Source organism: Lutra lutra, chromosome 11 (assembly GCF_902655055.1).
Source record: "Lutra lutra chromosome 11, mLutLut1.2, whole genome shotgun sequence".
In the NCBI taxonomy this organism is placed as follows: domain Eukaryota; kingdom Metazoa; phylum Chordata; class Mammalia; order Carnivora; family Mustelidae; genus Lutra; species Lutra lutra.
The window spans coordinates 75,669,399-75,683,175 of record NC_062288.1 but is presented as its reverse complement, the minus strand read 5'-3'; the positions used below and the strand labels follow the sequence as shown (position 1 = coordinate 75,683,175).

The following is a 13,777-nucleotide window of genomic DNA, read 5'->3' as shown; positions in this document are numbered from 1 at the left end:
TCATATTTCAAAAATCCTATGACTTCATCAATTAAATTTTCCACTAGAAAAACAGCTTTGAAAACTCCTGTAGGGAAATGTTAGGCACATTTAAACAAACTTTCAAACATTTTAGTTCCAAAGTACACCAGAAAAGGGCCCTCAATAGTTTCACCAGATGTATTATGACAATCAAGATTAAGCCCAAGCCCGTCAATGTCTGACATATGATTCTGCCATATATTTAATAGCTTTGATATCTCAAAAATGAATACCCAATTCTCTATTTCACACGTTCTTCTTTTTTTTTTTTTAAGATTTTATTTATTTATTTGACAGACAGAGATCACAAATAGGCAGAGAGGCAGGCAGAGAGAGAGAGGAGGAAGCAGGCTCCCTGCGGAGCAGAGAGCCAGGTGCGGGGCTCGATCCCAGGACCCTGGGATCATGACCTGAGCCGAAGGCAGAGGCTTTAACCCACTGAGCCACCGAGGCGCCCCTCACACAAGTTATTCTTAAACAATCATTATGAGTAACAATATCCATTTTCTTAAGTAGTTAAGCTTTAGCTGTTTTGATAACCTTTGAAATAATTGTTTTGAAAGAGTTAGTAGTAAAGGCACAAAGGAACATATAGCTTTCAACTCAACAAATATGTTATTCCCTCAGATTCTACAGAATGAGAATAGGTATAAAAAATGATGAATTTCGGGGGCCTGGGTGGCTCAGTGGGTTAAGCCGCTGCCTTCGGCTCAGGTCATGATCTCAGGGTCCTGGGATCGAGGCCCGCATCGGGCTCTCTGCTCAGCAGGGAGCCTGCTTCCCTCTCTCTCTCTCTGCCTGCCTCTCCATCTACTTGTGATCTCTCTCTGTCAAATAAATAAATAAAATCTTTAAAAAAAAATGATGAATTTCAAGACCATTTTTATTGATCTGCTCTATTCAAGATCATGTACTACTTTTTTCAAGTATTGCTAAGATGGTTAAATCTTTATCGTATCTCTCATACATTTCTCACTGATTATTTCTGACCTAAGTCAATCAGCTCAACCAAATACTGTGGAAACTGTGAAGTAAGTTTATTAAATAAATGTTCACCAGGGACTAAAACTGTTTTAGGCACTTTCACAATTCAACTGGAGATCAAATCTATACTAGAACATACATTTTAGTAGCAAAAGATTTTAAAAGATGTAATAAGCACTGGCTAAAACAATCATTTCAACACATGCATAGATGTGGCAAGGACAACTGAATTCCCCTAATTGAGATGAGTAAAAAGCAACTCCAAAGCTCCTGGACATGTAGCAATTTGCAATTCTGCCAAGCGATGTATTTGAAATGCAAGCACTGAAAGGCCTGGACATAAAAGTGAGTCACTGAGCTAATAAGTAAACCTCACTGAACCCAAAGCCCTATCTCCATGGAGCTGAGCCATCTTCCCCAGCATATTCACAGAGAAGTCAGTACATCTGGGGGACACTGCCTGATGATTGTCCTCTGACTTGTTATTTCTGAATGACCTCATTTATTCCTCAATGTACTCTGTGAAGTAGATACTGTTGTTATTCCCGGGTATGAAAATTAAGATACCAAGGAAGGTAAGTGATTCAACCAAGGTCAACCAAGTGATAGGGCCAAGATAGGGCCACATCTGTCTGACCCCAGAGCCTGAGCTCTCGGGTCTCGACCACCAGCAATTCCACCACTAAGCTGTTTCTAAGTAAGTTTGGCTAATATCACTTCTGAAATAATATAATGTATAGTAGTACAGGTTTTTTATGAAATTATTTATTTTACCAGTTTAGTAATTACATTAGTATTGAGTTTACAGACCTCACAGAGGATCTTGGCTAATTTTTTTAGTTGGGGCTTAAGACTTTGGATTCCAAAGTAAGACTACCTAGGTTACCAGCCATGTGACCTTGGACTGACCTTGGGCAGACAACTTATCCTCAACCATATAACAGAGATAGTAACAGTACCTGCTTCTTACATATGTACACATATATACTATGTAAATATATATAATATATATTAAGATTAAATGAGACTAAAATGAAATTATTTGAGACAAAGGCAAGTAACTATAACCAGATTTTGTCTAAAGATCTAGTTCTCTGCAAGAGAACACTAAGGCATCTCAGAGCATTTGAACTTGACTTTTGCAAGGATACTTCTCATGTGATAAAGCACCCTGAACTTTTCCAAATATCTTGAAGGTGAATGCTGCCAACCCTTGTCTTCATGGCAACTTACTCAAGAACAGGGCAAATTATCACACAGATGTTCCCATGAACCAGATTCAAAATGTTACTGGTCCCTGAGAACCCCCTCCCTTCAGACAGGAAGAAGTTGCCCACATTTTAAATCCCAGCACACCATCAGCTCATAAGCTGAGTTGAATTAAGAAATGGCAGTGAGAAACACAGTGACATGGCAAATACATCAGCAGGGTTTATGACGAAAAATGGTGGGTTAGCTCCCAAAAAAAGCAAAACAAGTAAAATGTTCATAAATATTAACCTAAGCCAATAAATATTAACCTAAAAACCTAAAATTTGGCTAGCTTAAGAAGCTGTATAGTTAACTACATTTCTTCTCTGATCCAGAGATAAAGATTACTATAGTTTTTAAAAGAGTCTGCACCCAGGCCAATTTGTAGTCCTCCCACTCCCCATAACCCCACCCAAATCATTCTTCAGCAGGTCAGGTCTTTCAACTTTCAACCAAAACAAATGACTCCTTAAGAGCTACACTATGGCTTTCAGATAAATCAAGGTTTATAACTAATAATTTCAGGGGTTTTTTTCTTTAAGTTTTTCAATTATTTTTTCTCAAATAAGCAATTAAACTGCCTCTGCCAATATCCATGGGATTTCTTAGCCATGTTGTATTTCATGTAAGATTCACCAAAGAACTGTCTTGTCATTCTCAAAGAAAATCAAAAGATTTACCCTTTTGTTATTAAGGCAACAGCCATTGTATTATTATTAAGGGAATAGGAATTGTTAAACAAATTCGTCTTTTTAAGAAAATGTGCTATTAATTACCCTCAGCTTTGGACTTTCTTTTTCCTTTACTTAGATGAAACCAGACTATTTAATAGAAAGTGATTAAAAGTAAGATAAAAGACAATATACTTCAATAATATTTTTCTTATTCAAAAATAAAAATTACCACAGGAAAAGAGAAGTGGAAAATAGTATTAGTCCCACTGAAACCATACTCACATACATGTCTGCTGAGCTAAGTCAGCCAAATTTTAGAAACCTAGCTGTCAAGAAGAGGGCAGACTGAGCCCTAAATATACTTAGATAAGGTAATTTCCCCTTCGCTAAATGTAACTATTCAAACATTCTTATCAGATCAGATCATAAAATGCTAGATCGTAAATGCTGTACCTCTTATATAGGAAATGAACAGAAAAACTGCATGCATAGAGCAAATACTAGTGGAACCGAATTATAATAATATTCAAAAACTCAGTCTTGGGTAAAAATTCGGTACAAATAAAACTGGGAATTTCCATGATCATTATTTTTGAATATGTTTTTATAAGGGGCTGAGGTTCTCCCTTTTAAAACTGCCATAAAAGCACTAAGAATAGCATCAAGATTTATATAATACATAAGGCTTACTTCAAGTTAGCCATAAAGAGAAACAGCAAAATAATAGTGACAGTAAGAAGAACTCTTCATTGCATTAAGGAATGATATCAAGAAATTTAAATTGTGTAGAGAGAATTTTAATGAAAATAAAAATGTACTCACAATGAAGAATGAAGAAATAAGGCTGCTTTCCATTTCTAATCTGTTAACTTCCTACGATGTTTTATAGCACTCAAAGACTATAGTAACTCAAATCAGACAAGAGGTCTTCACAGCAGATGCAAACTGAGGGCAGTTATCCACTATGGTTTATGTGATGATGACAGAATGATGAAGACCCCCCCCCTTACCCAGACAATTTGTTACTTGAGTGGTGCCATCTCTCGTACCCTTTAGGATGAAAAAAATGTGTACCTGCTGGTGCCCCCTGCCACTCTCAGATGGGTGGCAAAGTGTCTACTGAACGGGCACCAGATCAACAACAGAAATAAAATGTATGTGCAATGCTCCTTGATGCTTATTACCTGGTGAGATGGTTATGAAATGCAGACTGAGACTGAGTTACTCTAGGAGAAAGAAAAAAAAAAAAACCAGATCTAATCTAGCTCTTTAATTTCTTCCTCTTCATCCTTCAAGTACCAGAACTAGTGCCCTCCCCTTCAAGAAGCAAACTTCTTCCCCCAGTTTGGGTCAGGAACCCCTCCTTGGCTCTCCATAGTATTGTATGTTCCCCTCATGTAATCACAGCACTCACCGCTGTGTCTCCTTCAGTAGATGTGAGAGCTCCATGAGGACAAGAACTTTGGCTTTTTTTTTTTTTTCAATCATAATATTCAAAAGAACCTGTATGCATATTAGGGACGTAGGAAATGTTTACTGACCTGATAAAGAGACCAAGCTAAGAGACCATATTCTTCCCTCTTCTTTTATGAATGGAGAAATTACAGGCCTTGCATGCACTCATTTGTTCACTCACTGAGTTGCAATGATGGAGCAGACATTCTGCAAAATGCTAGAAATACTGCCATAAAGCAGCTGAAACATCACAGTGTGATTTGATAAATGTTACTAAAGATAAAAATGCTACAAGTCGACAAAGGTGGAGAGATATTGTACAGCCTATCAGAGAAGGCTTCCCATGAAGTAACACTGGAGCTGGGTTATGAAAAACGGGCAAACACACCAGAGAGGGAGACCGACTTCTAGGAAAAGGGCCATGAGAAAACATGGCATGTTCAAGAAATGAAAAGGAGAGGGACAGGACTGCGACTGAAGCCATAGCTGGCAAGAAAGGTAAAAGTACCTTATGCTATGCTAAGGAGTCTGGGCTTTATCTTCAGTGGAATGGAAACCAAGGCAGCTTTTTAAGCAAAGGGGTGACATGATTACATCTAGTTAAACAGAAGGTTCTGCTGTTATCATGAAAGAGAATGGAAACATTCAGTAAAGTTCGAGAAACTAGGGACAAGGAGGCCAGAGACTCAGGCTAGAAATACTGACCTAAGTAAATGATCCTTAGCTAAACCAAAATGGAGAGAAAATAAAATTAAACAAAATAAATATTTCCTTTCCTTGTGATGCTTCTATTCTATTTCCCTGGTAGAAGCTGTCAACACCTTGGGAAAATAAACATTCTTCTCCAGAGACTAATATTTAAATAACAACTTATTACAGTCTTATAGTCATAATAATTTAGTAAAAATAAGTAAATCATGTCCAAAGTGAAGGACTTTCCGTACCTGAGACACTTTGCCTGTTGGAATCTGAGTCCCCATTGCTGGAGTTAGAATTGTTGGAGGAGTTGTTGTCAACCCCTCCCAGGAGGGGGCGCAAGTGGCTTACTGAGACTTGTTCAATGAATGACGTTCCATACTTGCGAAAATACCACCATTCAAATATCTAGAATAGAAAGACAGTAAGAGTGATTATGGTCCTTGTTACTGTTCATGATTTTTGTACACATGCCCAAGAAATATACTGCATTTACTAATTACATCCACCTTAAATACTTAATTTTTACTCCAAAAATTCTGCTTAATTTATTCTAAAAATTACAGTTTAATAAAATTAGAACACCAATTACATTTTAAATTCTCAATGTAGTTTCCTCCACTTGATGCTAGTTTTCAAAGAAAATCCATAACTACAATCATGGATAAAAGAACACTGTTAAGAGCTGCTCAGTATCGTTTTCCTCCAAATTTACATACTATTCTAACAAAATCACCATGGCAGAAAGACAACTCCAGAAATGCCTACAAATAAGCAAGTTTTAGAAGTATGGCTTATGAAATATTCCAAGTCTTGGCACCTTACATTCTATTAAAGCCATACCTGCATAAAAATTTTAAGATAGCAAAATTTTAAGATAGCAAAATTTTACTTTTATTTTAAAAACAAGCATTCCCTTAGAGAAAAGCTGGTTTTACAGAAAGAATGGAAGGCATCCCATTTCTTGTATGGATAGTACTCAACTACTGAGAGACTTAGCAATGTCCCACCTGCTAAGAAGTGCTTTATAAACATAAGCATCTGTTGAATACCATTAAGGTTTCCTAGTTCACCAGCTTACCAATTATTATATACCATGCATTACAAAGGAGAAAAAAGGTAACTTTCATTAATAAAAGGAAAGAAGCAGTAACACTCATATGACTAGGCTGCAATCATGACTTCTAAGCACTGGGAAAACAAGCTACCTCCTCTAAGCCTACTTCCCTGGCCCCTTGGTCCCTCCAGGGAACACTTTCCCACTACTGTTCAAAGCTGCTCTCTCCCACATTCTTTCTTCTCTTCCTGCCTTATTTGGGATTTGTTCCTTAAGCAGCCACAAATCATCACACAGAAGAAATTTAAGAATCAGCTATATCCCAGAGTCTCATAGGATTAACTATACCATATTTTTATAATATAATACAGAATGTGGTACTAACATAGAATTAATTACCTTTATGCTTACCTATTTTTAATGTATTTTTTTAAGATTTTATTTATTTATTTGACAGACAAAGATCACAAGTAGGCAGAGAAGCAAGCAGAGAGAGAGGAGGAAGCCGGCTCCCCGCCGAGCAGAGAGCCCGACCCAGGGCTCGATCCCAGGACCCTGGGATCATGATCTGAGTCAAAGGCAGAGGCTTTAACCCACTGAGCCACCCAGGTGCCCCTCTTTTTTTTTTTTTTATTAACATATATTATTTGTTTCACGGGTGCAGGTCTGTGACATACGCAGTCATACACAATTCACAGCGCTCACCATAGCACATACCCAACCCAATGCCCAACACCCAGGCAACCCCATCCCTCCGAACTCCCTCCCCTCCAGCAACTCTCAGTTTGTTTCTTGAGATTTAGAGTCTCTTATGGTTTGTCTCCCTCTCTGTTTTTGTCGTGTTTCATTTTTTTCCTCTCTTCCCCTATGATCCCCTGCCTTGTTCCTCAAATGCCACATTATCAGTGAGATCATATGATAACTGTCTTTCTCTGATTGACTTATTTCACTTAACATGATACCCTCTAGTTCCATCCATGTCACTGAAAATGGCAATATTTTGTTTTGTGGGTTTTTTTTTTTTAAGATTTTATTTATTTGACAGACAGAGATTACAAATAGGCAGAGAGGCGGGGTAGGGGGGAGCAGGCTCTCCACTGAGCAGAGAGCCCAATGCGGGGCTTAATCCCAGGACCTTGAGATCATGACCTGAGCTGAAGGCAGAGGCTTTAACCCACTAAGTCACCCAGGCGCCCCTGTTTTTTTTGTTTTTTTGATGGCTTATGATTACGTATTTCATAAAAACAAGATTTTGTTACCTACTCTGGAATGGACTTTGGGCTATTACTTAAAAATCAATGTTTTCTCTTTTCCACTCTACCAAACAAACAAAACACCTTTTAAGACAAAAAGAACATCTATAAATGACTAAAAGGAGACATCAATCAAACCAAATGTTTCCAATTCTATGACAACTCTAATTTAATTCCAAAAAGTTACCCCTCTGACTATATAAATTTTCATATGTTAAGTCATTCCAGTAACTTCAGTGGGCAGACATGGAAGAGAATATGTATGAAAGTTAAGAAGGGACAGAACTAGTCTATAACATGTGGAATGCTAGGAATAAGAGATCTTGCTTGAAGGAACAAAGCTAAGAATGGTAAGTTGACAAACCATGAATCCAAGGAGTCTGTTACCTCAGGCAAGTTATTTCACCTATTTGAACAGCAGTTTCTGCAACTGTAAAGTAGAAATCATATTCATTCTTTTTCTTCAAGGGTCCTCCATTTTCACACCCATGTAAAACACCTAGTTTCAATTCCCATGTAAAATCCCCAGTTCAGTACCCATTGCATGTTTGGTTCTCAAAAGTAATAGCAAAGCTACCATTTATTATATTGATAATGTACATATCTTCCCTGCACGGGACACCTGGCATACTGATGCCCTCCGCTGTCACTAGTCTATGATTCAGGCTAGAACAGCATCTTCTTGTCTGTTACTAAGTTGTCAGCTGAAAGCCCAAGAAATCATTGTGAAAAAGGGTACTGCTCATCATTCAGTTCTGACCACTCAACAAAGCCCTTAAGAGATCTGTGGCTTCACCTTTATTAGAAGAGAAGGAAGGCTCCAAGCAACCCAAGAACACTGGGCACAGAACTGGCAATGGCTCTCAATCACTGCGGTGGAGAGCTTTTGTTACCCTAAGCTTTTGCTCTGCTTTCTATATTATGATGCTGGGCACCTACCAGGACTTCATTCACTCAGTCACATGCAGGAAGTACTCCACACCAGGCAAGAGCTGTGCTCCAGGGTTATATAAAATGCACATGTGGCCCCTGATACCACGAGTCCATGCCACAGACCACAACGCCTCTCACAGCTTCTTCCTGATATAGCCTATACCCATCACAACACACACACACACATGCACACACCTTGGGACTCCAGATTTCTCAGTTTCTGCAGAAGAAATCACACAATGTCAGTACTAAAAGGGACATTAAAGGACCATGCACAATCTCCATTTAAAGAATGAGGAATGACCAAAGTCACACAGCAAATTAAGTAGCTGCTCAGCCTAAAGTCCCAGATCTCCCCAGGGCTCTGCAACAAGACATCTTTTGGTAACTCTGTTGCATACTGAAACACAGAAAGATGTAGCCTATCATCTTCCTTTTCAAATCTTTATATCCTACTGCCTTTCATCGACGCTACTGTTTCTTTGCCTTCTCAGCTATCAAAACCAATCCAGAAGTCCCAATCTATCAAGTGGGACTGGATAATTAATCCTAAATAATTCATATTAATGAGGTATTTGCATGATCATAGGAGACAGAGCTTCCATCTAGGATTTCTAAAGCAGGATTAACAGGTCTCAGTAAAGACCGGGTTATTCATGCAGCTCTTTGGAGGGCAAGGGGGAAGTCTTCTCAGGCCTGTCTTTTTCACAGCAGCAGATGCCTTCTTACCTATCATGGTCTTTCTTTGTACTATACGAATGTCCCCAGTACACTAGGGCAGAGACTCTAATACCTGTTGAAGGAACAACTTGCAAAAGAAAGTAGGGAAGGACTTGAAGCCTTCTTAAACCTCAAACTAAGTCTTCTAATTTGGGGTTAGCAAAATAATTCGCCCCTTATCCCGAAACATGACAGGCTTGGGCCAGAACCTCACAGGATTTTTAAATAGCTGCACACATTCAAATGGGCAGATGGTGTTATTTAACACACACATATTTGGTGTCACTTTGAATTCTTCTCCCTGGTGCATAACCGACAATGTAAACAGCAAAGCTCTCATAAACAAATTTAGATTTTAAAATTAGTCCTTGGACATGCTAGTAGCTTAGTGGGCTTTACCTCAGTGCAATAAAACAGGTTTTAATCTGACAACCATAGAATTAAAATATAAATTTACTATCTCAAGTCTTAAATGCATAATCCCTCTAGTGCTTTTTTTTTCCAACTCATGCTTCACGCCAAAGATTATACAGATCAAGTAAGATGAGAACTAAAAATCATCCATTTGATGTGGCATTTAGGAAATCAACACTTGCCCTCCCATCTAGCCGGGTTCAAAACTCACATACATTTCATGATAGCCAAGTTGTGTGACCTTGTTTGGGTCTCTTGATTCTCTGGGGCTCAATTATCTGATACACAAAATAATGTCACAGTAAGCCCTCAGTTAATGTTGGATGGATACACAGATGAATGATTACAAGACTGGATGGATGGATAGTTGGATAATTAAATGGATGGATGACAAGGGTTGGCCCAGTGCTTTAATGGAAGATAGTCTAAATCAACAGCAGGATCAATGAAAGTTCTTCTGTTCTTTTTATTTATTGTTTTTAAAAAAAGATAGACTTATACAAATTTGTGGAAGGGTAAAGAAGCTAGTGAAAAGAGAGACATTAAAGATACAAAAGAGTACAAATGACCAAGAGGCATGATGCCAAGAGCCCAGAAAGCATACCCACCCCACCCTCAAAAGGTAACCTATCATTTCTTGTCCTGAGACAGGAAGAAAAGGAAGGATGAATGATGAATAGAGGGGAACATTCTATTTTGGAAAATAGGGTGTGGTATGAGCTGTTACACCAGTAAGAAGGCAACAAAGGGACAAAGTGGGTGACACTAATCTCAGTGGAGACGACGGTAAGGCTTGTCTTCTGAGAATAAAGAAAGTAGGGATGGAATTGCAAATGTGAGAGTCGAAGTAGTAGTTTGGATCTACATCTTGCAGAACAGAAGGACCAAAAACTATACTCGAGACCCATATCATATTTAAAATTTGTCAAGTACCCCATTAGCAATGCTTTGTGACCCCTTCCATACTATTTGGCAGAAATAGAGAGAATGACCAAAAAGCACTGGGATTAGGGGTAGAGATCCAGGTTTGGAGCTGACCTAAAGTACAACTCTCCCACAGGGAAGGAACAAAAATCTGGCCAAAGGGATAAACAAACAAGACCCTTCCACCTACCCTGCAAACCTAAAAGCTGAGTCTTTCCTGAAGATGGCTAGATTCGTCCTTAGCCAATAAGCCCTCTTCTTCTTGAATTGCATGTTCCATATATAAAACACTTCTTGTGAATCAGGGACTTCCCTATACCCTATACTTAAAAATGCTTCAAGATTCCCATACAGCAGCACCTTAGTAATTCCATACCAATTCCATTAAACCCACAAGAAATACAAGGAAGTCTCAGCCTGAAATTGGCTAAGTGCTTCTTAACAATTAAGTAGGTAATAATATCACAGGAGCATAGATACAGTGATGTTGGAGATTAAAAAGGGAAACATGAAACTTTCATGCAGTCTGCTCCAAAATAGAAAAACTGCAAAATTGATACCTGTTCTAAGTCTTTAGAAATATATCTGGTAGTAAACCGTTTTTTGGCAAAAGGGGGTCTTCTGTGCTTAAATGAGATATCAAGGCAGTGGCATGGACTACATAATATTCATAATCTTTTTAGTTTCTTGTTAGAATTCCCAAATATATCCTTGTCTCTGCACCTAGTTACCCTTCCACAGTCTGCCCCCACCCCGAACCCAACTCCACATGACAGACTGTCTTTCCCTTCTGGTTCCTGTTATGTTTTGTTTAGGAATACTGGCGTGCTATAGAAGGGGTCTTAGCTTCCCACTTCCTTGGTCTCAGTCAGTCCCTCCTCGGTTGTGTGCCCCTAAACAATGGAGGGGGGCTGTGTGAAGAACTGGTATTCATGCCTTTCACTTGTTTTCATGGCCACCTATCACCCAAGTTTTAAGAAAAGAGAGAAGATAGAAAAGTGAAGGTCAAGGTCAACTTCAAGGTCAATAGTTAATGATCCATCGCCACCTCCATGTCTGTATGTTCACAGGATGAGATTTACCACTGTAGCATTAATGAGTATGGCCTGGAGAGGAGGGTCACCCTCCCAGGGGAAGATCAGGAATCGTACTGACATGGGGAGAAGCCATCCTGCACTGTGGGCCTTGGGCCCTGCCAGCTCATGCCGTGAAGCCGCTATCCTCATGGTCCCTCTCCTGGAGATTTAGATTCAGATTCAGTTGGTCTGGAGTGGTGGTTGGATCCATCGCTTTAAACAAGCTCCCCAGATCATTCTGACACAATCAGTTCATTCATTCACTCACTGGATCTCTGTGCTTTCAACAAATATTTTATGAAAGTCTACCCAGGCATTATATTATTGTATACAAAAAACAGATATGGTCCCAGTCTCCGTGAAGCTTCCATTACACAGAAAACAAAGGCCATAAATGATGACACAAATAAAACATAATTATAAATTGTGGTAAGTATCCACGGTCAATTGGATAAAGAAAAAAATGTTTCCTCCAGGGAAGGGTGCCCATCCTTCTCTCTCTTTTCTCTTTTTTCTTTTCTTTTTCCTTCTTTCCTTCTACCCTCTTTCTTACCTCCCTGACCAATTTCTGTGGATCTATTAAAATAAAAACGTCAACTGTTAGATACTACTGCTACCCATTTCCTTGATCAACACCATTATGAGAGGCAGAATGATACTATGCCAAGGCAGCAGAAATTTAACTTCCAGTCCTCACTCCACCCTTACCTACTAGGGTAACCTGAGCAAGTCACAAGCTTTCCGGATGCCTAATCTTTAAGTCTTTACTGGTTTAAACTGGATGGCCACTGAGGGTTCTTTTCCCCAGCCCTGCAAGTACATGATTTTCAAACATCTCAAATTGTGCTCAAATCTAAACTGATAAAGCCAAAGCGCAGTTTTGTCCCTTTATCTGCTATCTTTATCTGCTCACACTCACCTTCTTCACTTCTGCATGTCTAATCATTCATCTGATCCGTTCAAATACTCCTATCTACAGTCAGAGCCTGACAGACACATGTCTACTCTCTGGCCTGGCACTTTGCTTGGTCTCCTGTGGAAAATCACTAATTTTTTTTTTTTTAAGATTTTTATTTATTTATTTGACAGACAGAGATCACAAGTAGGCAGAGAGGCAGGCAGAGAGAGAGAGGAAGGGAAGCAGGCTCCCTGCTGAGCAGAGAGCATGATGCGGGGCTCGATCCCAGGACCCTGGGATCATGACCTGAGCCGAAGGCAGCGGCTTTAACCCACTGAGCCACCCAGGCGCCCCGAAAATCACTAATTTTTATGGTGGCCCCAACAAGCTGTAATCTGATAAAGTTGAATGAGCCTCAGTTTCCTCTAATCATCTGCAGGCTCCCCTACCATGTGATCCCCACAGCATCTCTCCTTCTTTATTCTATAGATAAGAGATAACTTGTTTCATAAATCAACACATTCTGACATTTATAAGGAGCTTCCCACACCCTAAGAGCCCTTCCAGTCAAGTTTCCCTAAGTCTTTTTTGACTCGTACTTCCAGAATCACCATCATTAGGGTGATCCACACATCTGTCAATTAAAGTGCTATCTCAAGTGCAAGTCAAGTTCTTTAGAGGGATACGGAAAAGTTGAAAGGGTCCCTAACAATCTTCCAGTCCTACTTCCTTACTTTTGAACAGGAAGTGATGGAGGACATGATCAAAGAGATCCATATTCAAATTTTACCATTTCTCTACTATATAACTTTGGTCAAATTATTTAATGCTTGTGTCTGTTTATACTCAGCAGCATAAAGCCACTGCTATATCTACCACTTAGAATTTTAAAGAGAATTAAATGAAGTAATATATGAAAAGTACTTAATATCTGGCATAGAGTAGGGCCTCAATAAATGGACCTTTTGATACAACTTATTCCTAATTTCATCTCTTCTACACTTTGCCAAAAACATAATTTTTTACATGTAATCTATGAGCTAAGTCTTTTATTTACTATTCTAATTTCCTCCCTCTTTAGTTCTTTTTTTTTTTTAAGTTTTCTTTTTTTTTTTTAAGATTTTATTTATTTATTTGACAGAGAGAAATCACAAGTAAGCAGAGAGGCAGGCAGAGAGAGAGGAGGAAGCAGGCTCCCTGCTGAGCAGAAAGCCCGATGTGGGGCTCGAACCCAGGACCTGGGATCATGACCTGAGCCGAAGGCAGCGGCTTAACCCACTGAGCCACCCAGGTGCCCCATCCCTCTTTAGTTCTTGATTCTCACTCTTTAAAATTATGCCTTAGATGCCTCTTTTTATACCTGTTTAATATATGTGTAAAATGTAGGTGTAGAAGCATGTCTACATCCATGATAATGGGGA

General features: G+C 39.1%; 1 protein-coding gene across 10 annotated transcripts in view; it reads right to left on the bottom strand.

Moving 5' to 3' along the window:
* ST7 (suppression of tumorigenicity 7) overlaps positions 1-13,777 on the bottom strand; it is a 242,932-nt gene that overhangs the window by 101,477 nt on the left and 127,678 nt on the right. For all 10 annotated transcript variants that reach the window (XR_007121535.1, XM_047695088.1, XM_047695090.1 and 7 more), the window contains exon 3: positions 5,330-5,489. Coding sequence is in view for 9 of the 10 variants with exons in the window: in XM_047695088.1 (XP_047551044.1) it covers positions 5,330-5,489 (160 nt within the window). In the remaining variant the exon portion in view is untranslated. The remainder of the gene's footprint in view (positions 1-5,329; positions 5,490-13,777) is intronic.